Source organism: Urocampus carinirostris, chromosome 2 (assembly GCF_059441175.1).
Source record: "Urocampus carinirostris isolate Australia breed hairy pipefish chromosome 2, RoL_Ucar_1.0, whole genome shotgun sequence".
NCBI lineage: Eukaryota > Metazoa > Chordata > Actinopteri > Syngnathiformes > Syngnathidae > Urocampus > Urocampus carinirostris.
The window spans coordinates 9,590,468-9,614,646 of record NC_142350.1 but is presented as its reverse complement, the minus strand read 5'-3'; the positions used below and the strand labels follow the sequence as shown (position 1 = coordinate 9,614,646).

Below are 24,179 nucleotides of genomic sequence, written 5' to 3'. Positions count from 1 at the left end.
TGGCTGAACTGCCTCCCACCTTTCTCTTTAGTTAGTTCAGAATCTCTTGCGCTTCGTGAGTCTACGTTACGTTACTATATTTTATATAATGTATTTATGCGCTATGGATCACAGGGATTGCAGTGATGCTAAAGGGAGAAGCATGATAACCATGTGAACAAAAGTTGCAATTGTTAATAAATACAAAGAAGGCACAAAAATCAATATTCCTGCTATGTTGCAAGGCTGTAACAAATCACTGATAGGGACCATTTTTTAAAATAAGTAAGCAATAAAAAGCAAAGAAATATTCTAGGGGCATGACACTCCTTGCAAGTTTTAAAACCAGTTTAGTTTAAAGCAACCGTCACCTCCCACTTCTGCATCCACCTTACTCAACTCGACCAGCTCAAGTCACATCACACCAAAGCAATATATTTTATTTTTTCTTTACATGTATAAATGTATAATGTTATTTAATCATATACATGTAAATCACACATAATTAGTACTTATTATACACTATTTTGCTATTTTAATGTTTTCGTATCTGTCACTGAAGGTTCAAACGCATTAGCTACACCTTACCACAGGTTTCTATCCCCCGTTACACAGCAATTTCATTTCACAATCCTAACCTCACAACCAATTAATGTCGTATCTTGGGGGTCTACTTTAGTTAGCTAGATAGATGGCCTCACACACTTGTAGAAGTATGTAGCAGACTTCCAAGAGACCTCTTTGAGCGGCAGCGTGCAGAGCCGAGCGTCCGTTCTGAGAGTCAGGCTGGTATGAAGGATCAATGCCCTCCACTTGAATAAACGCATAAGATTCATTTTTACAAAGGATACACTAAAACATACTACAAAGACATGATTCAGCATACTTAGCATGAGGAGGACTCGTTGAACTTCGCCTTGTTTTGCAGCAGGGTAGAGCTGCCGTGGATGGAATCTCAGCTTTTTCCTCCTAAAAAGGAAAAAATGTCATCTTTTTTTCCATATAAGTCGGAATGATAAATAAAACAAAACCAATTTTGAGTGCAAACCTTTCAGTGTCCTGTGTGAGAATTGCTTTTTGAAGCGCCGCCCTGCTTGGCCCCGGAGGAAGAGCACTAGGGCACACAGATTTTCCATTGGGCATACAGACAGACGGCCCCACGCTGTCCACTCCCTCCTCAGCTGGGGGCACGATGCTGGTGGATGGTGTCGAAGGCACGGGCTGAGGCGGCTGCTGTTTGTCCACCATTAAAAGCGTTCCGTGGCTGCGCATACGTGCACTGGAGACGGCAGATGTTCAAGACACGATTTATACTATTCAATAGCATTTAAGATTGAGTATGAATTGTTAAATGATTACTCTTTTATTTTGAAAAGTGCAGACACGTTTCATAATATTTTATTTTTTCCCCTTTGGTCACAGTTTTTCCTGTCATTGTTTTGCTTATCTTTAAAATGTAAGACTTCATTCTCAAAAAAGTACAGTGGTACAACTTCTTGCGAGCTTAATTCAATCCAGGATTACGCTCGTAACTGGGATTGCTTGTGTAACGAATTTTCCTGTTATGAAGAAATTTATAATCAGTTGGTCTGTTCTCATCCTCCCCAAAAAAATCCATGTGAACCCAAATTGCTATAGAACACATTTTCCTGATCACTGAAAACATATTGAAATAGTAATTAAACATACAAAAAAGAGAAATAAGATAAGATGATGTTTCACCTTTTTAAAGCATTCATTTCCAGTTAGCTTTTTGTAGTCAGGGTGTTTTGTCTGGCAGTGCCTCTTGATATTATATTATTTGAAAACATCCACAGTCTCTTGGCAAATTAGGAAAACGCAGTTGTTCTGGATTTCAGTGAAAAAAACCCTCCAATTTTCACTTATTCCGAAAGCGGCGGCCCTCACAGTCAACTTTCCTTTTTTTATTTACAGTCACCATGGTGGAAATGGGTGGGCTATTGCCATTACCAGGTGAAATTGTGATTTGTTTATTTTTTTGAACAAATTGATTTTATACTGCGGTCAACATTCCTGCAGAGCCACATATTATTGATTTTATGACAGAGGCCGCAGGCCAGTAAAAATTTGATCACTGACTTTTGACAAGCCTGGTATACATAGTCCGCCTTGCTGTGAGTAAATAGGTTCCGTGTTGTGTTTGTAAGGTTTATCATCACTTAATAAGGGGAATTGCGACCATTAACCCCTTAAGGTTCCCTGTATAATTTGCCTAAAATCCCAGTCCAAGACGCACCCAAATTAAAATTGAATGCTTTGGGAAGTCATTGACTTGAAAAGCGCTATATAAATGCAGATCATTTCATTTCATTGTACCATTCGGAGAATATGGAGGGTTTGGTCCCTTTTGAAAGGTTACACTCTGAAGTTTTGTGCCAAACAGAAATATTCAATGCAAGTTCTACTAACATTGAGTAATCTGAATTAGAGCACACCGAAAAAAAGTTTTTTATTTTTGCCTGAATTTTATTTTGCAATTAAATGCCTGCAGATAAGCGTAGCATGAGCATCTTGGCAGGAAAACAGGTGAGACAGTAGCTTAAAGCCTTACCTGGTACGTTGTCAAATTAAATCACAATCCGAGAAAGTAAACATTGTATTATACACATTTTTCTGAGGGTAGATTTAAGCGTTTCCAAAAGTGGCCATTTGGAGCCGACCAGTATTCAATACTCAAAACCATTTAAATTGTGTATAGACGTTCCCCTACTGACGAAGATTCGCCTTACGCAAAACGGTAGATATGAACATTTTTTTGGGATGTCGAAAAACTTCCCAGCATGGCTGTAGGTTAGATTTTGTATTGTGTGAACCTTTTTCCGAGTAGGGGACAGTACTCTAGTGCTTCTTTCCGCCGCGTGGCGCTGTGAGAGCTCACCCAGCATCCACCGCGAAGAAGAAATCAGGCTTCTACTTCCCGGTTTGTGTGTATACACATTGCACTGTATCTCTAGCACGCTAAGAACTTTTTTATTGTTTAATATCTCATGCATCCATTCAATACGGTTGGTGTAAAGCTTAAAGAAGAGGAGAGCCATTTCTTTTTAAATGAAAGTGGAATAAGAAAGAATGATGCGGTAGTGAAAATGGTTGGATTACTTTTTTTCGTCCACTTTTTACCACGGAGGAGAAAGTCGCCTAAATCTTTCAAAAGTAAGTTAAAACTTTACTTTATTTATCTTTATAGTCAAGTCATGCTTATTTGTGATGCCCTTAATCACAAGGGTTCTCAAAGGGTTTCACAGACCACAGAATTACATCGCCTAATTGGTCGCTTTGTTTTTCAGTAGTATGCTTTATCATTCAGCCTTCTTTGTTACTTTATAGAGCATATTATTTGATTTAACGTTTATTTTTCAGTTTCAAAACAATACATGTTACTTATAAGCCGTAAACATACTTTTATAAACCTTAAACATACATTCCAAAATATAGCACTGGAGTAACTTATGAACGAATTCAACTTAACGATCGTCCAGAACCTCGTTCGTAATTAGGGCAGCGTCTGTATTTAACTTTGGCTATTTTTTTTATACATTGTGAAAGATTAAACGTTAGAATTTCCTTTCGGCATCTCGATCACGATTGTGCACACTTGCAGGTAAAAATGGTGTGTAAAAATAAATTACTAGTGGCATTATGCACACTTATTTCACGGTCTTATTTACAATAGGTACATCTTAATATCGATGTATTCAGAATTGTATTGGCTAACCAAAGTATCAACCGTAATTTGAATAGGTAACTATTGGCTAAAGTTTATGGCAGATTTATTTTTATCTGTCGGCATTATCGTGTGTTTTGAAATATTGTACACAGTTATATTGACTTGACTCACGCTGATGTAAGGAGACCATGGTTGCGTACTATCATCGAATGTGATGGCTGCAAGACGACGTAGTTTTAGTTTTCTGGTATCTTGTTTTAGACTGAACCAGATGTTTCTGTGATTGGTATATCTTTAATGGTTAGCAAATCTTAAATTCTACGAGTTGGCTTGACGTAAATCAGTGACTGGTGACTTCACATAGACACGCATTTGCTGCGTAACAGTCCGACGGCAATCCGGCTACTATTTTGTGGTGTGTTTTGTCTTCCCAACCACTTTAAAATGGAAAGAAAATGTCTAAAAACAAGATAACCAATAAGCCCACTGGTAATGTTACCTGACAGGCCTTTCCGGCATTGTCCCTTCTTTCATCCCTCCCGTGGAGGCTGTGAGAGAGAGCGCCGAAGGGACGGACGGAGGCAAGGATGGCATGGTGGTGGAGGACGCCGACATGGTGACAACCATTGTGGCGGAAGCTTGTGCCGAGCTAAAGGCGGGCAGGGTGACCTCTTGGGCTTCAGTTGCATCTTCACCGCAGTGGGGACAGAAGAGCATTCCTCCATTCGCTCTGCTCCTGCCACTCCCAAGAACTGTCACGCAACCACGGTGGAATCTGTGAGCGATGCGCTGGTCTGGGCAGCACTCAAGGAAGGTTCCCTTGGAGGTAAGAAATGCTGATAAATATACACAAATAAACAGATGTTTCGACTTAATGATGACAAGAGTCAAATACTCACTGCTACACAAAAGAAACCACAGCCAGGGCAGCAGTGATGTTTAACCATGTGGGAGCGATGCGTCTCACAAAGCACCATAAAGGGGACCCGGCTCGAAGGCCGCATCGTCTCTCCTTTACTTGTCATATTAGTGCAGGCCCTTATCTGAAAAATAAAAATGAGAACATTTCTGTTATGTACACATGTGGGAGTTTGTACTGATTACCATGCCACCCACCTCTAGATTACTGCTTTCAGTTGCCATACACTGCCTGCTGACACGATAGTTGGTGTTGTCAACACGAGGCGCTTCCATCCTGCAGCTGCAAAGGGGAAGCTCCTCCAGGCGTTCCGCATCCCCCCCATCGCTTCCCTCTGCCACAAGGAGAAACTGTAATTTTAGGCCTTAACCAATTGCAATTAGCTGCATCAAAACCATTTTATTTTTGCCTTAAAAAAAAATATATTCTTACCCCATTTAGCAGAAATATGATAACGGGAAAATTCCTCCAGATAGTATGCAAATGAATATAGACGAGCAGACGGTAGATAATTTTGCTCAGTTTTATAAATATTCAGTATCATATTAGAAAAACTTAGAATTAGAATTGTCTTTATTGATATTGATAAAAACGTAGTGAACATTGCATAAGGCACTCCAGGATAAACATGTAATAAAGACTTAGAAGCAAAAATAAAATTAAAGGAATGTTAGGATAAATAGGCAAAAATATTTAGACGGTAGTGCTTAGAGACTGGGCTGAGTCCTAAGTGCATCAAAACGACAGTGAATTGAAAAAGTAGTAGATTTTTTTTCTGTGTCTCACTTTATATATTATATACAGTATATTCAGTTTTATTTGCAAAAGGTTGGGAAAAAAAGCTTCACAGTTTGAGAAATCAAACAATTGTCTAAAAAATATTATAATTTTTATTTAGATCTACCCGTCATGGGTTCAAATCCAGCTACCAGCCTTCCTGTGGGGAGTTTGCATGTTCTCCCCGAGCTTGGGTGGGTTTCCTCCGGGCACTCCGGTTTTCCTCCCACATTACCAAAAACATGCATGTCAGGTTGGCCGGTCCAAATTGTCCCTAGGTGTGAATGAGCGGGTGAATCGTTGTCTCTATGCGCCCTGCGATTGGCCGGTAACCAGTTCAGGGTGTCCCCTGCCCACTGCCCAAAGATAGCTGGGATGGGCTCCAGCACCCCCGCGACCCTACTAAGGATAAGCGGTGCAGATAATGGATGGATAATGGATGGATTTACCCAAAATCAAAATTTTATCACTAGTGTAATTTAAAAAAAAAAAAGAAAAATAAATGACAGCAAAATATTTTAGAATATTTTACTTGAAAATATATATTTTTTACATCCATTTTTTTCAAATGTCTGAAAAAAAACAAAGGTACAAGATTTGAGAATACCGATATAATAATTTTCTAAAAAATAATATTATGATTATTATTTTAGTTATTTTTGACGAGATAGAGGTACTTGGCTTGAAAAAAATGCCAAGGAGTACGCATATTATAAAAAACAAATGATCAAATCATCAATAAAACTTACCATGATGAGGGGAGAGTGTCAGGCTATCAGCAGCAGCAATGTCAAGTGCATCTAAAGGAACTTCTGTATACTCAGTGGTCCTTTCATCTAACACACACATGCACACGACATAATTGCACATATTACAGTTGCTGCTATGTTACATGTAAAAAATAAAACAAAATTAAATGCCTGTTTTTACATTGTAAAATTCAGCCACTCACCTCCCGCTGTCTCCAGAACATCAGAACTGATTTCATCCATCACCTGATCCCCCTGTTTCCATGGAAATTCTCCTGATTTCCTCTTAATCAGTGTGTCTCTTTCTGACTCTGAATATGATTCCTGAAGAGAGCATTCAATCTGATATATACTTTGCAGAAGTATTCAAACAAAACAAAAATCACTTACATGGTCTAACATATTAACTAAGTCTCCTGTGTCTTTCGCGTGATGCCTTTCTGCTCCTGCTTCGAACTAGGAACAAAATCAGTGATTACTGATAAGCATTTTTTTCATTCAGTGGACTCATACAACTCACTCAAATTCATTTTTGAATTTCAACTTCCATCTTGGACTTACCATTTTGGGTTTATCGTTTGCAAAGCTATCTGACCTGTCAGGGAAGCTGGAAGACAAATGGGTAAGTTTTCTTTTTTTGGCACCTATAAGGAAAAATATATATAGTTTAATAATGTTCTTTCACAATGACAAATCAAATCAAAGACACGTTGTTTTTTAAAAGGGACATTATGGTCATTAGGCTTTGTCTGTGAGGCTGCAATTTATGTTGATTTCTGTAGCAACTAACTCACCAGTTTCGGTGTCAGATGATGACTCTGATAGTGGCACTGTTCCAGTTGGTCCGTCAAATTGGATCCTCTGTAATTTAAAGTAGTTAGAGAAATGCTGATGAAAAAAAATGAGAGACAATCTCATACCTGTCAACCTCTACGGCTCCATACCCTTACAAACTGCCGTATTTTCCCTTACAAAATAATCTTACACATTATTTTTTTTTCAAACGTGTTTATTTATGTAGTTTAACATGTTATATTGTACATGTTTCGTTATATTATATATATTGTTAATTAACATTTTGTTGTGAGATACTGAGTTGCTCGACATGAATGAGGTATATTATTAAAAAAGTTCAAAAATTAAGTAGCTTGGACGTTCACTGTAGAGGGAAAAAATACATGCAAATATAATTAAGTAGAATAATACATTTTCTTATACAAATTATTAATTTATTTTCTGCATTAAATTATTGTTGGTAATATTAAAGGGATAACCACAAACCTGTTTTATTCATTTTCTCCTTTAATAACCTCTTTATACAACATAATAATTCGTAATTTAATGCATCAAAGCAAGTGAGCCGTTTGAGAGCAGGCTCTTTTTAATGAGTTGAGCCGAAAAAAGCCGGTTCTCTTAAAAGAGACGGACTTCCTTTCACTACACAACTACCACATGAAACCCGATGCTTTTTAAGACCACATGTACCGTATTTTCCGCACTATAAGGCGCACCTAAAAGCCTTTATTTTTTTCAAAAGCTGACCATGCGCCTTATAATACAATGCGCCTTATTTATGGATCAACATTAAGTTTTCCAACTAACTTGCAGCCGCCGACTCGATTTTCCCCCGAACGCCAAGTAGTACGCGGTGGATGGTGGGATTTATTTACCGGCGTTTCATTGGCTAACCAATGTGTCAATCATCAAGTGAATCGATCACTATTGGCTAAAGTTATTCGGAGGTCAAGAGGCGGATCCTTCTTATCATTTACAGACTGCCATTGGCTCAAACGGCAAACAACGCCTGCAATTGGCCGAAAAAGATGTGTCAATCATCAGTTGAATTGATCACTATTGGCTAAAGTTTTTCGGAGGTCAAGAGGCGGATCCTTTTTATCATTTACAGACTGCCATTGGCTAAAACGGCAAACAAAGCCTGCCATTGGCCGAAAAAGATGTGTCAATCATCAGTTGAATCGATCACTATTGGCTAAAGTTATTCGGAGGTCAAGAGGCGAAACCTTTTTTTAATGTACAGGCTGCCATTGGCTTAAACAGCGAAACAAAGCCTGCAATTGGCCGAAAAAGATGAATGCGTATGGCATGTGGCCGATGGCATAGAGAAAGCATTTTTTTCTATTCTGTATTTGTAAATATTGTATTCTCCTGGATTTACTACCCTCACGGATATAAGAGGACATTGCCTGCACATTATTATGAACACAACGACTTCGGTGAGCTATTCCCGGTTTTATATTGTCTTGTTTCAGACTGAACTCGATGTTTCTGTGATAAGCGGTGCAGATAATGGATGGAATGGAGCGTCTATTTTTAAATTAAACTCAATTCCAAGTGTTTATTGTCATATGCACAGTAAAGTTGCGAGCGAAAAAGAAAATAGATACGAAGGAATGGTTATCATTTCTTGAATCCCAAGACTTTAACCTTCCGAATGATGGAACGATGCATTTGAGTGACATCTTACGGACACCGCATTCGCACGTGTTCTCGACACGTATTTGCGTCTTTGCAAGCTTTCGGAATGTTAAGGGGGTAATAAGTTGGACTGAACTATCTGACTGTTTTGTCCACGTTCCCATTGTAGCGCCTTATAATCCGGTGCGTCTTATATATGTCAAAAATAGGACCAAAAACTATTTTTTCGGGGTGCGCCCTATAACCCGGTGCGCCTTATAGTGCGGAAAATACGGTATATCAAATTTGCTCAATCAACCCCGCCTATTGTTTACAGATCAGAATGACTTAGACGCATGCGCACAGTAGCATCAAACCGCTCGCTTTTTTTGCAACAAAAAATAAAACGATACCGAGATAGAGGCTACCGCAGCGAACTCGTTTGACTTGATTGATTTGCGGTTTCGTGATAGTCGGTGTATACCGGATGGTACCCATAATTGACAAATTCGCGTACTGATTTTCCTGCACGTCGTACACGTGTTAAAATGCATAATAAACGTACTTTGTACGGCAAAAACGTACAGGTTGACAGGTATGCAATCTCTTGTTCTTATACAGTAGGCCAGCACATTCAAAGACTCCATTTTCACTTCATGGCGTGGAATAAGATGTTTTTTTGGTCTTTTTTTACAGCATTTTACCCACTATACCACATCAAAAACAAATTATTTTGCATGGCCAAAATAGTATAAAATTCTTAGTTTGCATGTTCGTGCTTACAATAAGTCAGGTCTGTAAGAAGCCGGTCTATTGCTCAAAATTATATAAAATGCGTACCTGCTACTGGTCTGCCTCACTGCATCATGCAAATTCCGATATGCAATTGGCTAAACTTTCTTTCACCACAATGCCTTTTTCTTTATTTATTTAGTTCCAAATCTCGCATCCTTCGTAAAGACCTTGCAAGTCAGTGATACACTTCTGTATTTTTTTGTACTGTATTCATTCTCTATAGGGCCTAAGGCTTTCAGTCATGTCAAAGAGAAATGCAAAAACATGATAACCATATTATGACACGTTCATTAATGTAGATTTACCTGCATTGGTAGCAGGCGGGTCATCGTCTTACGTGCCCGATGGACCTTTGGGGAATCCGATAGATTATTGGGAGAGGAGGAAGCCGCAGGTGCTAATGGCAGGACCGGTTTACTACTGACAGGTCCAGAAACACTCATCTTCGCCCGGCCTGGGGACAACGTCAATGACGTGGAAGGGGAGGATGACAACAAGGAGGAAGAGGAGGTTAGGGGCAGGGATTTGGCTGCATATCCTTTAAGGGAGAGGAAAAATATAGTAAATAAAAAAAGATAATGAAGAAAATTGTGACTTTGGGAGCAAAATGTCACCTGGTGGTGGTTTGGTAGGTGGGGAGGACGCCCCATCATCTCTCTCTTTAGGGCCATCCTTTCCAGGCTGCTGAGAGCTCAACAACTCTGTTACACCACCCGCTTGCTCTGGTTTATCCACAGTAGCATCTGCAGTGTCGTCTCCATTATCTGAAGGGAAAGAGTGTTTTATTGACATACAAACAAAGATATGTATCAACCTGTCGAGTGAAAATAAAACCATACTTACCTTGCTTTAATTGACCTGGACCAGCTGTAGACTCTGTGATACTTGCTTGCAGAGACTCCTGGGAAATAAAGAAGTAAATAACACATCATATAAATATCTTCATTGTAAAAAAAAAGATAAAATATCTCAAAACAATAAACTGTTAAAATGAGGAACATTTTCTGCTAATAAAAATTAAGAACTTTATTTTTGCAGTGCACAAAATCTACTTCTACTACCAACAATAATAAAAATAATGATAATATTAGAAGAAAAAATGTATAAATTTTAATATAGTTGTTTTAAATATTTTAAAATAGTTCTACATACACAAACGCCTGATTGTTATTTTGTAAGGATGGGCAATTAATTTGATTAGTTCACAATTTTAAAAATCAAGTACAGTATTTGTGCCTGGAGAGGCTGTACTTGCACAAGACACACCACCGGAAATGGTGCTACGGCCCGTGCGGTTAAGGGATCCAAAACAGCCACCCACCACAGTATTTGTAAATCTGCCTCATCAAGAAATTAATGATATTACTCTATTGGAATTTATTGGTACAAATATAAAACAAAAGGCCATGTAGACATATTATATATCTCATTTAACAATATTTTACCATATTTCTAAACTGATTTTTCAAATTAATTATAATGGATAATGGGGTTAACCACTCATCTTTTATACATACATACATATATATGTATATATATATATATATATATGCATACATATATATACATACATATATGCATACATATATATACATACATATATGCATACATATATATACATATATATATGCATACATATATATACATATATATATGCATACATATATATACATATATATACATATACACACACACACACACACACACACACACACACACACAATGGGGCGGCATTAGCTCAGGAGGTAGATCGCTCGTCTTGGGATCAAGAGATCGCAGGTTTGATTCCCGGTTTATGAATCCCTAATGCCCCCAATAAGCAGGTTGGCGCCTTGCATGGCTGCTATTGGTGTCTGAGTGTGTGTGAATGGGTAAGTGTGAAGCACATTGACTTGAAATGCGCTCTATATATATATATATATATATATATATATATATATATACATACATACATATATATTTTTTGGGGGGGTGTCAATTTTAGGTATTTTTATTGTTTTGTTCGAAAATATATATCTTTTATTTTTTATTTTGCTATACTTATTTTCCCGAAAAAAATCATCATTTTAATTTTTTTTTTAATTAATATAATATAAAAAAAAAAACACAGTAAAAACAGTATTTTATTTTGCCCCCAAAATGTGTTACATATATTGTATAAGAAAAAAATGCTTGAACGACTAAATTTGTTGATCGAAAAAAATCAATTTAAAAAAATAAATAAAAACGCAATGAATATTGAATTGAATAAAGCAGTTAATTGTCTAATCTTTTTTATCAAAGACCATCACTCAGCGAAGCAGTGGTTCGAAAATATTTAGTTGAAAGGTGAAAGTGATGTAAATATGAAAGACATAGTGATTAAGATTAACCAACAACAAAGAAAATAACAAACATAAAAGATCTAATGAATTACAAAGAACAAAGTCAATCTTTGCCAGCATTGTAGCAAGCTAAGAACCACAATGCTAGCACTTTAGCACAACTTAAACGCTAACGGTTTCGATACCAAATAGAAACTGTAATACCCTACTGCACGTTTTAAACCTCAATTTTCTTTGCATGAAATTACATTTTTAATTATACTGTATAAATAACATTCAATGACTCAAATTATTTTCTTTGCTACCTTTGTCGGAGGCTCGGAAGCCGACATGTTTTCCCAAAGAGCATAAACGTAGGCAAGCGTGTTTCCGTCACGGGTTAAGCCCCGCCTCCAGTAATAGACTTTCGCGATCGGAAACCGCTGACCGGAATTCAGTTGGTACCCGCGCTTTTGATGTCAACGATCTTGTAAAGCGAAATTACAACTGACTTTAGGTCAGTTAGGGCGCCGTTGTCACGGGATACTCCTCAGGCAGAGGTCGTAAAGTAAACACATCGGCGAAAGGAAAGAGGGAAGAAGACTAACTTGAGTCAAAAAATTGGGTCATCACGGGCGGTTTGGAAAAACAGCGTTTGCATTATTATTCGGTGCATTCTACGGAATAAAAGTGATTGGTGAGTGCATCAAAGTTATAAACTGCCAATGGTTAAATGGGGTTGTTTTGTTTGTGCTAACCTGTTTGCTAATGCTAGCTGCTATATCCGCTGCGCACATCAGCTGCAAATGGAAATTGTGAACGATATATTCAATTTATCAATCTCATTCATCTATTGGCGTCATTAATTTTGTCCGAATGAGCTTGTTATAAATAAAAACATTATTTACTAGCTACTGCAATCCATTTATCTGCTTTGTGTTTGGGCTATTATAACGTTTTGTAAATATAACTATTCTTAGGACATTATTAATCTACTGTATACGACTTGGCATCTTTGTTTTTTATGTTAATCCTATTTTAATATCTATATTAAAATATTCATCCCACAATAAAACGCATGATTAAATCGAAAAACGGATTAGAATTATCTTTATTGTCATTGATTAAAACGTAGCGTACATTGTTTTAAATGGTAAATGTTCTGCATGTATACAGCGCTTTACAAGTCAATGAAGACCTCCCAAAGCGCTTTACGAGATTAAATGTACCACTCCTAGATACATATTAAACTACAGCATTTACTGAAAGAAATAGGATGAAAGAAGAATACCTGAATATATAAAAGCTAGTGCTTATAGACGGGCCTAAATTCCTCTTAAAATAGTGCAAGTAAAATAGTGCATGGAAATCTAGCAGCAATATTATACAAAAATAACTATAAATAATAAGTATGAATAAATAGATGTTTCTACATTGTGAACATATTCTTTTCCAATTTGTATGCTTGGTTAGCGAAATGTACACAAGAAAAGGCTATGTAGAAATATGAGTGAAAATGTTTTTAAAATGAGATTAATAAACATTTTACCAAGTAAAATATTTTGTTGCTAAATAAATCTATTTTTCATTGTTGTTTTTTACAGATTCACACCGCTACTGTAAATAAAAAACAACAAAACTAATATAATAAATTAAGAAAGTTCTACTTAGAAATTATCCAATAAATACAAACTAATGAAATACTAATGCTGGAAAAATAAAGTGAATTAAAACAATAGAAAAAACAAATGTATTATCTTTCCAAGAAAAACTTCGTTGTTCTGCTGCAAGACAATTTAGCTCCTTTTGATATTTTTCTTACAACATTGAAATGTTCCTTTAATACCTGCTGGTAAAAATATGATAGTATTGGAAGAAAAACATCATTTTTGTTTATGAATTTATTCAAGAATATTTTTAATGTGCAAAAATAGACATACATGTACTCATATTTTAATTTCCATATCGGATAATTCTGTCCATTTTAAGATTTATTTTCCTTCCTGTTCCAGAAAAAAGCTAATATATATATATATATATATATATATATATATATATATGCTAAAACTAAAAAATGAATCCCATAATATAGTAAAATATTCTGCCAATACAAGATGAATTTTATTACAGTGTAACATGAAATTATCAACATTAGGGATCATAGTTAACTCCAGTTTTCAGAACTAAATTAGTTATTTATATAACCAAATAACTAGCTTTCTGAATGTTCTTGAAATAATGACAACATTTTCTTTTACTAATTTTATGATGAATATTATTTTCTAGTTTTATTTGGAATGTCACATACTTGATAAGCATTAAGTTAATACCAGGAAGAAATATCTGTCATCTGCAAAAGGAATTCAAAGAAAACAGTGACACTTGAATGCTTTGTTTCTTCAGATACAATGAATGCGGTGTGTTTCCGATTGCCCGGCCATGGGGATATGACCCTCAAACACATGAATTCTTTGCGATCCCACCAGCATTTTTGCGACGTCACCATATTGACCAGCAACAACCAAATATTTAGGGGACACAAAGTGGTGCTGGCTGCTTGTTCGCCTTTCTTAAGGGACCAGTTCCTCCTCAACCCTTCTCCAAAACTTCAGGTTAATAAAGAACGGCAATATGATCACTGTTATTGTGCCTGTTGCCCTGTACTAAAATCATTTTTCTCTTTCCCGCAAATGTTCAGGTGTCAATGCTGCACAGCTCGTCAGTCATGTGTGACCTGCTACATTCCTGCTACACCGGTGTGCTACAATTCAACCCAGAGGAGATAGTCAATTACTTGACTGCCGCAAGTTATTTGCAGATGGAGTACATCGTTGAGCGATGCAGAGATGCTCTGAAGAAGTACATGCAGCTGAAAACCCCCAATCCAATGAAGGTCAGTCGATAGTCGCTTTGACTACAACGTAACCGAGCAATTTTGCAAGATAGTTCCCCCCCCCGATTACTGTAATCCCTCAGTAATCGTGGTTCATGGGGCTCAGAACCCCCTGCGAAAAGCTATATGTGAAAACTCCCAAAGTAGCCCCATCTCCATTCTTAACATGCACTCTAGCTTGCAGCGATAGTCTGCAGGGATCACAGCCGCATGGATGCTGTTCAGTTTAGGCGGAAAGAGCGTGAAAAACTAGCCACCTTGCATGAGATAAATTTGCTCTTGCAGCAATAGTGGACTGGGAATAATTGATCCCGACATGACACAAATTTGCTCTCTTGATCCCCACTCTCATCAATAGCCAACAAGGGATAATTGATTGCTGCCAAAACAGAGCTGTTTATTTAGGGCAGCCACAATAGTATACTCTCAAGCTTCCCGAAATGGAATAAAAATGTTCTCTGCCAGCCCATGCTCTCAGCAATAGTTGACCCGGGGATAATGGATCACAGCCATACCAGTGCAGTTCATTTTAGACAGGCCAAAATGGTACGAATCCCAACGACAGTGCCTTCTGCCAGTGCTTGCTTGCAGCAGTATAGGATTGGGGATAATTGGATCGCGGGCCACAACGGTGCAGTTCATTTTAGCTGGAAACACAGTAACGGCAAAAAGAGCCGATTGAAATAATGGATCACAACCGCTCGATTGTAGTTCACGTCTTGGTGAACTTCACAGCAAAAAAGAGCTGCAAGTCTTGACAAAAATAGACAATGCTGGTCTTTATTCAAAGCAATATGCAATCAATGATACCATGGACCATTTCGTGTTATAAACATGTATAAAATAAAATCCATGCAAGCACGGGGAGAACATGCAAACTCCACACAGGAAGGTTTAATGCCATGACCTCAGAATGGTGCCGCACATGCACTTACCACTGCGCTGCCATGCTGCACGATAAAATAAAATGATATTAGAAAAAAACATACATGTAAATGAAAAAAAAATTGCTTTTGTGGCGGCAGTGGCTCAGGAGGTAGAGCACCCGTCTTGGGATCAAGAGATCGCAGTTCGAATCCCGGCTCCCCCGTGTTACATGTCGAAGTGTCCTTGGGTAAGACACTGAACCCCTAATACCCCCAATAAGCAGGTTAGCGCCGTACATGGCTGCACGGCCGCTATTGGGAAATGTGAAGCACACTGTAAAGCACTTTGGGAAGTCTTGACTTGAAAAGTCAAATGCAGATAATTTCATTTCATTTCTTTTGCTTCTTCCAATAACATCACTGCAACCTTTGGGACATATATCCAATAAGTAAAGTATACAAAAATACATGAAAACATTGTATGGTGGGGACGCCGTATCCCAGGGTCTACTGTACTATACATTTTTTTTTTTGCAGATAACAGCAGAGGACGGACCGCCCCAGCCTGTGATTGTAAGCGGCAGCATCCATTCCATCGCATCACTCCCCGGCAGCCGCCATTCCCCCGCTCGGAGCACGGAAGCGCACTTAGTGGAAAGAAACTGCACGCAGGAAAATGGTCAGCATAATGATGCCAGCACTCTGACGGAAAAACCTCATTTGAAGGTCTGTGATTTTTCATCATTGGGGTTTCAAAATAACCTTATGAAGATTAAATACATCCATCCCGAATCTCCATTCACCCTTGAAATAGAGATTCTAATCTCAATAGTTTTTATCTGTAAATAAAGATCAAAAATATTTTCAGACCACACGATTTAGTAAAGTATCATTATTCTAATTAGGAAATGCATCCGATATGTATTGCAGATGGACAGTACTTCATATACTGGATTTATTGGAGTACCTTTTTTCATTGCTTTATATTTTTACATTTTCAATTTACAATATTTTCACGGTGACTGATAATTCTGCTCATTTTGAGTATTTATTAAATATACAAAAGTAGAACACTTTTTCTGGGATCATAGTATTATTTTATTATGATTAAAATTTAGTTTTTAGGCTAATTTTATTGATTATTTTTCCTTTTTTACTATGTTTTTAAATTTGGAGGTGAAATAAAGTGTGAATTGTATCAACTCATAATTTGCAAAACTAATTTTTAAATGAGACACTATGACAGTGAGACATTCCGTTTTTTCTGTAGATTTGAATACTTTTTAATGTAAATAAAACATGTTAATTGTTTATTTTAATAAATGTTTGATCATTTTAAGTCTTTTTTTTTAACATTTTTAAAAATGGATTTTCCCAGTCAGATAAAACCAATGATAAGTGTTATCTTTATCATTCTTGAGAAAAGGTAAAAAAATGTATGGAATTGAACAATTTATCTTTATTCTTGAACCGATTTTACTCCAACAATAGAATATTTTACCTGAAAATAATACTTAGAATGTGTAAATTATTCTTAAATGGGAAATATATATTTTTTACTTCTACTTTTGTATATGTTTATTTAAATAAAACGTTTTCTTCAAATTATTTTATTTAAGGACTATATTTTGTTTTTTTCCTGTATTTTATACTCCTCAAAATAAACTAAACATAATAAAATCAATTTCAAGTATTGTTTCTTATTACGCTTAAGAAGTCAAAAAATTCCCTTTATATTTCAAAAATGTTTTCTTTATTCCACGTGTTACCTGCCAATGAGAACCTTTTGATATTCTAATAAAATATTTCACTAGGAAAAAAATATTTGTTTATCATCTCATCTCATCTCATCTCATCTCATCAGCCGTACCGCTTATCCTCATTAGGGTCGCGGGGGGGCTGGAGCCCATCCCAGCCATCTCCAGGCAGTGGGCAGGGGACACCCTGAACTGGTTGCCAGCCAATCGCAGGGCACACAGGGACAGACAACTCATTCACTCATTCACACCTAGGGACAATTTGGACCGGCCATAGTGTACTTATTTTAAATTGTGACATTTTACTAGAAAAACAAGGTAAAATAAGCAGAATCATGATGAATTAATTTAGATTGTATTTATATATATATATATATATATATATAATACATTTAAGTTAGGTAAAAGATTAAACAATTGTTCAAATGGGACGAGACAGCAATATTAGGTACTCTGATTTTTAGATATTGTAAGTTTATCACGGTTAATGGGCACCAGAACAAAGTGTTTCCCCTCCCCAATTTTTAACATGTGCTCTGCCGGTCTCCGCTCGCTGCAATTGTCTACAGGGGATAATATATTGCGGCCAGACACCTGCTGTTAGTTTTAGGTGGAAAGAACTGAAAAAAGACCCACCATGCATGACTCAAATTCGCTATCTTGGTCGCCGCTCTCAGCAATAATTGACTGGGGATAATGGATCATGGCCAAAACAGTGCAGTTCATTTTAGGTGGGCCAGAACCGCACTCCTCCCAGCAAAAGTACCTTCTGTCGGTCCCCGCTCTGCAATATGGGATTGGGGATAACTGATTGTGGCTGCACGAGTGCTGTTCATTTTCTGGTGGTTTACGGTTGTACGGGGACTGTTTTACGTTAGATATTACAATTAATTGAAGACTTGCACACAGATGTATGTTCATCAGCTTTACCGGAAACTTTAGTGTGTACATATCAAATTGGTGCCCCTCTATAACCGCACCGGGTAAAACACATACATTGTAACTGGGACCACTTCTCGCGGTGTGTCTTGGGCAAGTAGCTGGTGGTGCCCTTCCCTCTCCAGGCTGTTCTTCATGTGCTCCCTACATGAAACAGATGGTATTGGTTTCCAGAGCAGGCAGAGAATCCTCCTGATCTGACTCTGAAACAGCACCTTCATCATCTGGTCACTGGACAGATTGTCAAAAAAGAGCCGTCAGGCCCAACAATAATTTGCTCTGCAGGCTATATGTGATCACGGATAATGGAAATGTAAATCTTTTTCAAACCATGATGCACTGAGGCCGCAAGCACTAAGTAGCGAGGGATTTTTTTAAATTTGAAAATCTCAAATTCCACTTTGACCTGCTGTAAAGTAAGCTATTTTTAGTTGTGTATTTCTCAGACTCCCATGCTATGAAATTAACTTGTTTAACCAGTTTTTCTATTTTTGATACACAAGTAATCATTCACACACACACACACACACATAGTCACATTTCAAAGATCCACGTTTTTTTTCAATGTTTTTCTATTGTATGTAATGTAATATGATTGCGCGACTCACTGCGCATGCGTGACCTTTCAATAAATACGTCTGAAACCGGATGTCGTCAGAGCGATCCAGCTAGCCAAACAAGATGGCCGCCGGGTCGACTTTCCTACACGCGCTGTAGTAAAACTAATTAAATGCCTCTACTTGAATATTTTTGTCAGCAATGAGTTTATATCTTTATAAAATCCGACACCTGCTGAAGTAATTTCAAACTGAAATGTGTTTTTTTTTACCTCTGATGTATCCACAGGATAATGCATCAGACCAAGGAGATGACCATCATGATGTTTTCAGTGTTTACATCTCTGATGAGGAGCAACAGAGTGTTAAGGGGGAAGAATCTAGAGCTCTTCCTGATGCACATGAAGATAGGCATTCCCCCAGAGTGGGGGATGAAGTCGGAGGAGAAAACGTCGACTTTGACTCAAATCCGACAGTTCCTGGAACTGACGACTTGACAACGGAAGGAGAGCTGACACTGAGACTAAGGTTACCTCAACCTGGGCGTGGTCGAGGCCGAGGAACGGTGCCCCAGCACTGTTCCTTAAAGAGGAAGGGGTGGGCGTCACCTCATGAGAGGAAATCTTCTAGATTAGCATCCCAGGATTTGTTATACCTTGCAGGGACGTCCGGCGGCGGCTTCGGGATGGACTTCAGCGAAGGGCAAAAGACGGGAAGTTTTTTCCCGGTCGATCTCCCCCGGTTGAGTCTAGACGAAGGGGATAAATCCTTGCCACCGGTCGCTAATAGTTTGACCCATTTCGAATCGGGTGACGCCAACGAAGGAGGTTGCCGGTTGAACGCCGGAACCAGTGAAGGCGGGGACGAGTCGGTAGCCGTGGTGGGATCCACATCCAACGTGACCGGGCCGGTTATCTGCGGGCACTGTGGGATAACGTGCGCCTCCACGCATACGCTGGCCATGCACTATTGCTCTGCACACCAGGTTTACGCTTGCCCCTTCTGCGATAAACAATTCCACCACTCGTATAACTTGAATCGCCACATGGCCTTACACCGAGGCAACGGCAAGCCGCACCAGTGCCCGCTTTGTTCCAAAGGCTTCACCCAAAGGTCATTATATATCATTAATATATTGTCATTAATATATCCATAAAAGCATACAAGACAAAAGCAGATTTCCATCGATTTTAGCGGTATTTATTTGGGCGTGACTTGACACGGAACCTGGCTAAAGAAACTTGTGGAGGCCTATTGTGCAACTGTAAATTTTTATGAAAAGCGGTTCAGTTGTTTCTGAGCCTATTGGTCACATACTAAACACATGAATTGGGATTTGGCATTATGGCCCTATTTGAGCAAGGTTGTCGGGCCATGGTTTGTTGAAAAAGCACCAGAAAGCCACTGGGCGCCAAAAAGCCACATGGCCGCATGTGCATAAAAGCAGATACATTTGTTGGTATTTTTTAGGGTTGCGTTGACATGAAAACTAGCTAAAGACACTCCCAGAGGCCTAAAGTACAACGATTAAAATTTTCCCCAAATTCAGCTCAGCCCTTTTGGACCCTAAGCTACATATGAACACACACACGCACACATCTGGATTTATAAAGTAGTTTAGATAGATTTGGATTAAACTTGAATAAAATAGATTTAGTTTTGATTTAGATGGATTAGATTTAGATAAAATAGATTTAGACGGATTAGATTTTGATATTTGTTTGTTTTTCCAATGAATTTGTTCATCAAATTGGTTTTGAAGCACTCACTATTACCAGCTCGGTAGCCTAGATGGTAGGACGCCTGCTTAGAGACTGGGAGGACGCTGGTTCAAGCTTCAGCCGAGTCATACCTAAGACTTACAACATTGGTACCCATTGCCTCCCTGCTTGGCGCTCGGCATTAAGGGTTGGAATTGGGGGGTTTGGTCACCTAATGACTCCCAACACAGCAGGTGGGTCTAAAAACACGGCGCCGATCGAAGGCGACGAGTCACGTCGATAGCTTCGCGTGACAAAATGATTTCCGGTAGATATCATGTTGATGGTTGATACTGGCTGAATAATAATAAATAAATAAATAATGAATTAATGTATTTCCTGTTTAAAGCGCTAAATTTAATATCAAGTCTTGTAGTATTGCAGTTATATTTTTGTAATATTTCTGCAGTTGATTTTTTTGTAGTATTTCTGTCATAATATTTCTGAAGTTGATTTTTTCTAATATTTATGAAGTAGTATTTTTGTATTGTGGTATTTCTGTTGTATATTTTTCTTTATAAAATGTAAGCAAAATAATTAATCGGGTCCCTGTTTTAAGCACTAAATGTGATATATAGTTTTGTAGTAATTTTGTAGTATTTATGCAGTAGTGTTTTTGTTGTAGACACAAATGGACAATGGGGACCAAACCTTTTTTTTTAATAGTACTTTATTTACTATTATATATTGTTATATTTTGACCATTTTCTTTCGGCGGGCCTCACTGGCTCCATGTGGCCTAAAGGCCATAGTTTGCCCATCCCTACAGGGGCGTCAAACTCATTTTAACTCGGGGGCCACACGATAGAACAAACATTCTGTCATGGGCCGGACTAGTAGATTAAAGAGAAAGAAAAAGAGAGATAAAGAAATAAGAGAAAGAGGGAGGGAAAAGGAGAGAGGGTGGGACAAAGAAAGAAAAAGTGGGAGAGAGCGTGTGAAACAAAAGATAAAAAGTTGTGAGAGAGGGGGAAAAGAAAGGGAGAGGAAGAAAGAAATCCAAAGAGAAATAGAAAGAAAGAAGGAGAGAAAAGAGAAAAGAAAGCGCAAAGGGTATGAAGAGAGAAAAGAGGAGAAGGAAAAAAGGAAGTTAGAGCAAAAGAGGTTAAAAGACACAGAGAGGGAAAGAGACAAAGAGCAACAAAGGAAGAGCAAAAGAGAGATACAGAGAGTGAAAGAGACAGAGTGGGAGAAAAGGGGTGGAAAAGAAAGATCGAGAGAGAGAGAGAAAGAGAAATAAATACAAGTACAGTGTCTTTATGAGAGGCATCTGGCTTTGGCAACATCAAGTTGACATTTTTCAACCTGCAGCTTGTTTTTCTCTTGCGCTTCTCTGAGTGTTGTCTCGCGGGCCGGATTCAATCCCTTAGCGGGCCTGATCTGGCCCGCGGGCCGCCTCTTTGACACCTGTGCTGTATAATGACAATATTGGCCATTCATTTGTTTATCCATTCATTCATTCAGGTCCACGCTCATCGACCACATGAACCTCCACAGCGGCGAGCGACCGCACCGATGCGCCTACTGCCACGCCCGTTTCGCCCACAAGCCGGCGCTTCGGCGCCACTTGAAGGAGCAGCACGGCAAAACCACCGTGCAAAATTCCATCCACGAGCAGGAGGAGCGAGAGCGATCGCTCGGGGGAATACGGGATGAAGCGCAGGAATGTCTAGTTGCCGGGGAAACGGCCTAAAAACCAAAGAATTGTCGGCAGAACTAGTTAAATAATTATAAAAAGGACACAGCAAAATAGCCTGTATTCATTTTACTGTAGTATACAGTAGACCCCTGGTATATGTCATGAATCCTTTCTAAAAAATTGTCATGTAGCGGAGGATTGATATTTATTTCACATTTGATGTGACTTAAGCTGGTAGAGTGGGATACTGGGCGCACGGCTGATTTTAATTCAGATTCTAAAACTTCCACTTGCAAAGATTGCAATGCTCTTAAAAGATTTTCTCGCTTTAATCACCTCATTTTTTCAGAAGTCCCGATCGTCGACTTGTTACAACCACGCCATTCAGCGAAGGTAGTGATTTGTGTGCCTTATTCATCTTTCTTTATAATCACAAGCTTTGTTTCAATGCTTTTGCATCTCCCTTTAGCATAACTGTAAGCCTTGGGACCCAGAGCTAATATATTGAGTTTAAAAAATAGTGTTGTAAAGCCAACGTGCAAAGTCTTTAAAAAGCATACTAGATTCTGAACTGAATCAAGGGAAAGGCATTGTGGGAGGTAATTCATCCAATGGCATCTCTGCATCTTAGTGATGCAAACCAATAGCAGACAAACATTTTATTAGACAGACCAATAATGAGAAGGTATAGAGATGTAACTACATATACAGTAAAACACCCCAAATTTTGAATTTTCACGTTTTTAGATATGCAGAGTAAATGTCTGATGTCGTACAGTGGGGAGAATGCCATAAAAAGGGCCAAAGACACATGACATGTTGAGTGAAACTTGTCTTATAGCGGAGTCGCCGTATCCCGGGGGTTTAATTTGTCCATTTTCTAATGTATTTTGTCTTTTTAAAGACATTTCAAATGTGTTTCTTTTGTCAATTATGAAAAGGAATCCTTAAAATGAGTACCACTATCTACTAGACGCTAGCAGCTAGGGCAAAAGATAGATATTTGTTCTCATTTGAAGAACATTTTATATGAATACAATACCTTCACACACTGCAAATAAAGACAATTTTGCCCATTGCAAGTATTTGTTTTCATAAAAATTGTAAAAACTCGTCTTTTTAGTAAATCAAGAAAAATGTTTCTTAAAATAATGGAATTGATAAATCCAAGGGTGAGTTTTATTTCCAAATTAAAAAAATATTTTTCACCAAAATCAGAAAAATAAATTACATTTTAATACAATAATTATCCTTATCTTAGGGAATTATGATAGGAAGATTTGTTTTGAACCCATTAAACAACCTTTTCTAGTGTTAATCCAACTTAGGCAATTCTGCTGTGAGGTCTTTTTTGTTTTTTTAATACTGTGATTATGTCTTTTGTGTGTTGGTGGTTTTTGCCGCAAAAAGAAAAAATGTCTGTTTTATTCAAGACTGTCAGTGTTATCTGTTGCTAAAACTATTTTGATGAAGATTTAAAGTCTTAATCGGTCCACTGCCTTAAATGGAAATTTTGTTTTGTGACTCATTTTAATGCGGAATTATTTCTCGTATGTTTCAAAGGCCACCACTAGTTCAAAAACTTCATTATGATTCATATTGTAGAAGTTTCTGTTGTAGGAGTGATGAAATCACGCTTCTCTTATAACCAATCAAAGTTGACCTGCTTCTGAAACAGAGCCATCGTTAGTTATCAGCTAAATGCTAAGCCTTTGTTATGTCACCATCCCTCGACTGCCACTCTCAAAATGGCTGCCCCATAAAACAAGCGAATATATTTTCCATAGTCTGCCCCTGTGTGCCCTGCGACCATCTGGCAACCAGTTCAGGGTGTCCCCTGCCCACTGCCCGGAGATAGCTGGGAAGGGCTCCAGCACCCCCCGCAACCCTACTGAGGATAAGCGGTACAGATAATGGATGGATATTTTCCATACACAAATTGGTTTATTTAAATTAGTAAGCGCCCATAGAATATATTATTGGATCATCTTTAAGGTGCGATTCTGGGATAAAAAACTTGGAATTTTGTTTATTATAATTGTAAAAAGAATCAATATTTTGGGTCATTTATTTACATTTGTACAGCACACACTCTCAAGAGTTTGTTTCAGGTGTTCAATATTGTTATTAAAAATATTGACTG

General features: G+C 38.0%; 2 protein-coding genes across 4 annotated transcripts in view; one reads left to right on the top strand and one right to left on the bottom strand.

Moving 5' to 3' along the window:
• ehmt2 (euchromatic histone-lysine N-methyltransferase 2) overlaps window positions 1–12,067 on the bottom strand; it is an 18,404-nt gene extending 6,337 nt beyond the window's left edge. Inside the window, exons 1-15 of one of the 2 annotated variants that reach the window (XM_088328825.1) lie at window positions 11,952–12,067; window positions 10,166–10,223; window positions 9,937–10,086; window positions 9,628–9,860; window positions 6,907–6,973; window positions 6,674–6,756; window positions 6,503–6,568; window positions 6,316–6,454; window positions 6,113–6,199; window positions 4,784–4,920; window positions 4,567–4,710; window positions 4,167–4,486; window positions 1,028–1,258; window positions 866–948; window positions 685–791 (exon numbers count right to left, since the gene is read on the bottom strand). In XM_088328825.1, the coding sequence (XP_088184951.1) occupies window positions 685–791; window positions 866–948; window positions 1,028–1,258; window positions 4,167–4,486; window positions 4,567–4,710; window positions 4,784–4,920; window positions 6,113–6,199; window positions 6,316–6,454; window positions 6,503–6,568; window positions 6,674–6,756; window positions 6,907–6,973; window positions 9,628–9,860; window positions 9,937–10,086; window positions 10,166–10,223; window positions 11,952–11,978 (1,932 nt within the window). In that variant the 5' untranslated portion in view covers window positions 11,979–12,067. The remainder of the gene's footprint in view (window positions 1–684; window positions 792–865; window positions 949–1,027; window positions 1,259–4,166; window positions 4,487–4,566; window positions 4,711–4,783; window positions 4,921–6,112; window positions 6,200–6,315; window positions 6,455–6,502; window positions 6,569–6,673; window positions 6,757–6,906; window positions 6,974–9,627; window positions 9,861–9,936; window positions 10,087–10,165; window positions 10,224–11,951) is intronic. The other variant, XM_088328826.1, reaches the window with a different exon arrangement.
• On the top strand, window positions 12,041–24,179 carry LOC148370988 (uncharacterized). Of its 2 annotated transcripts, none has more exons than XM_088328829.1 (6): window positions 12,041–12,322; window positions 14,112–14,237; window positions 14,324–14,518; window positions 15,922–16,110; window positions 18,927–19,750; window positions 21,862–24,179. In XM_088328829.1, exons 3-6 carry the CDS (start codon window positions 14,330–14,332, stop codon window positions 22,088–22,090), a joined length of 1,431 nt encoding a protein of 476 aa, XP_088184955.1. In that variant the 5' UTR covers window positions 12,041–12,322; window positions 14,112–14,237; window positions 14,324–14,329; the 3' UTR covers window positions 22,091–24,179. The 2 variants fall into 2 exon arrangements, with proteins under 2 accessions (XP_088184955.1, XP_088184954.1); XM_088328828.1 differs by having other exon boundaries at window positions 14,029–14,237.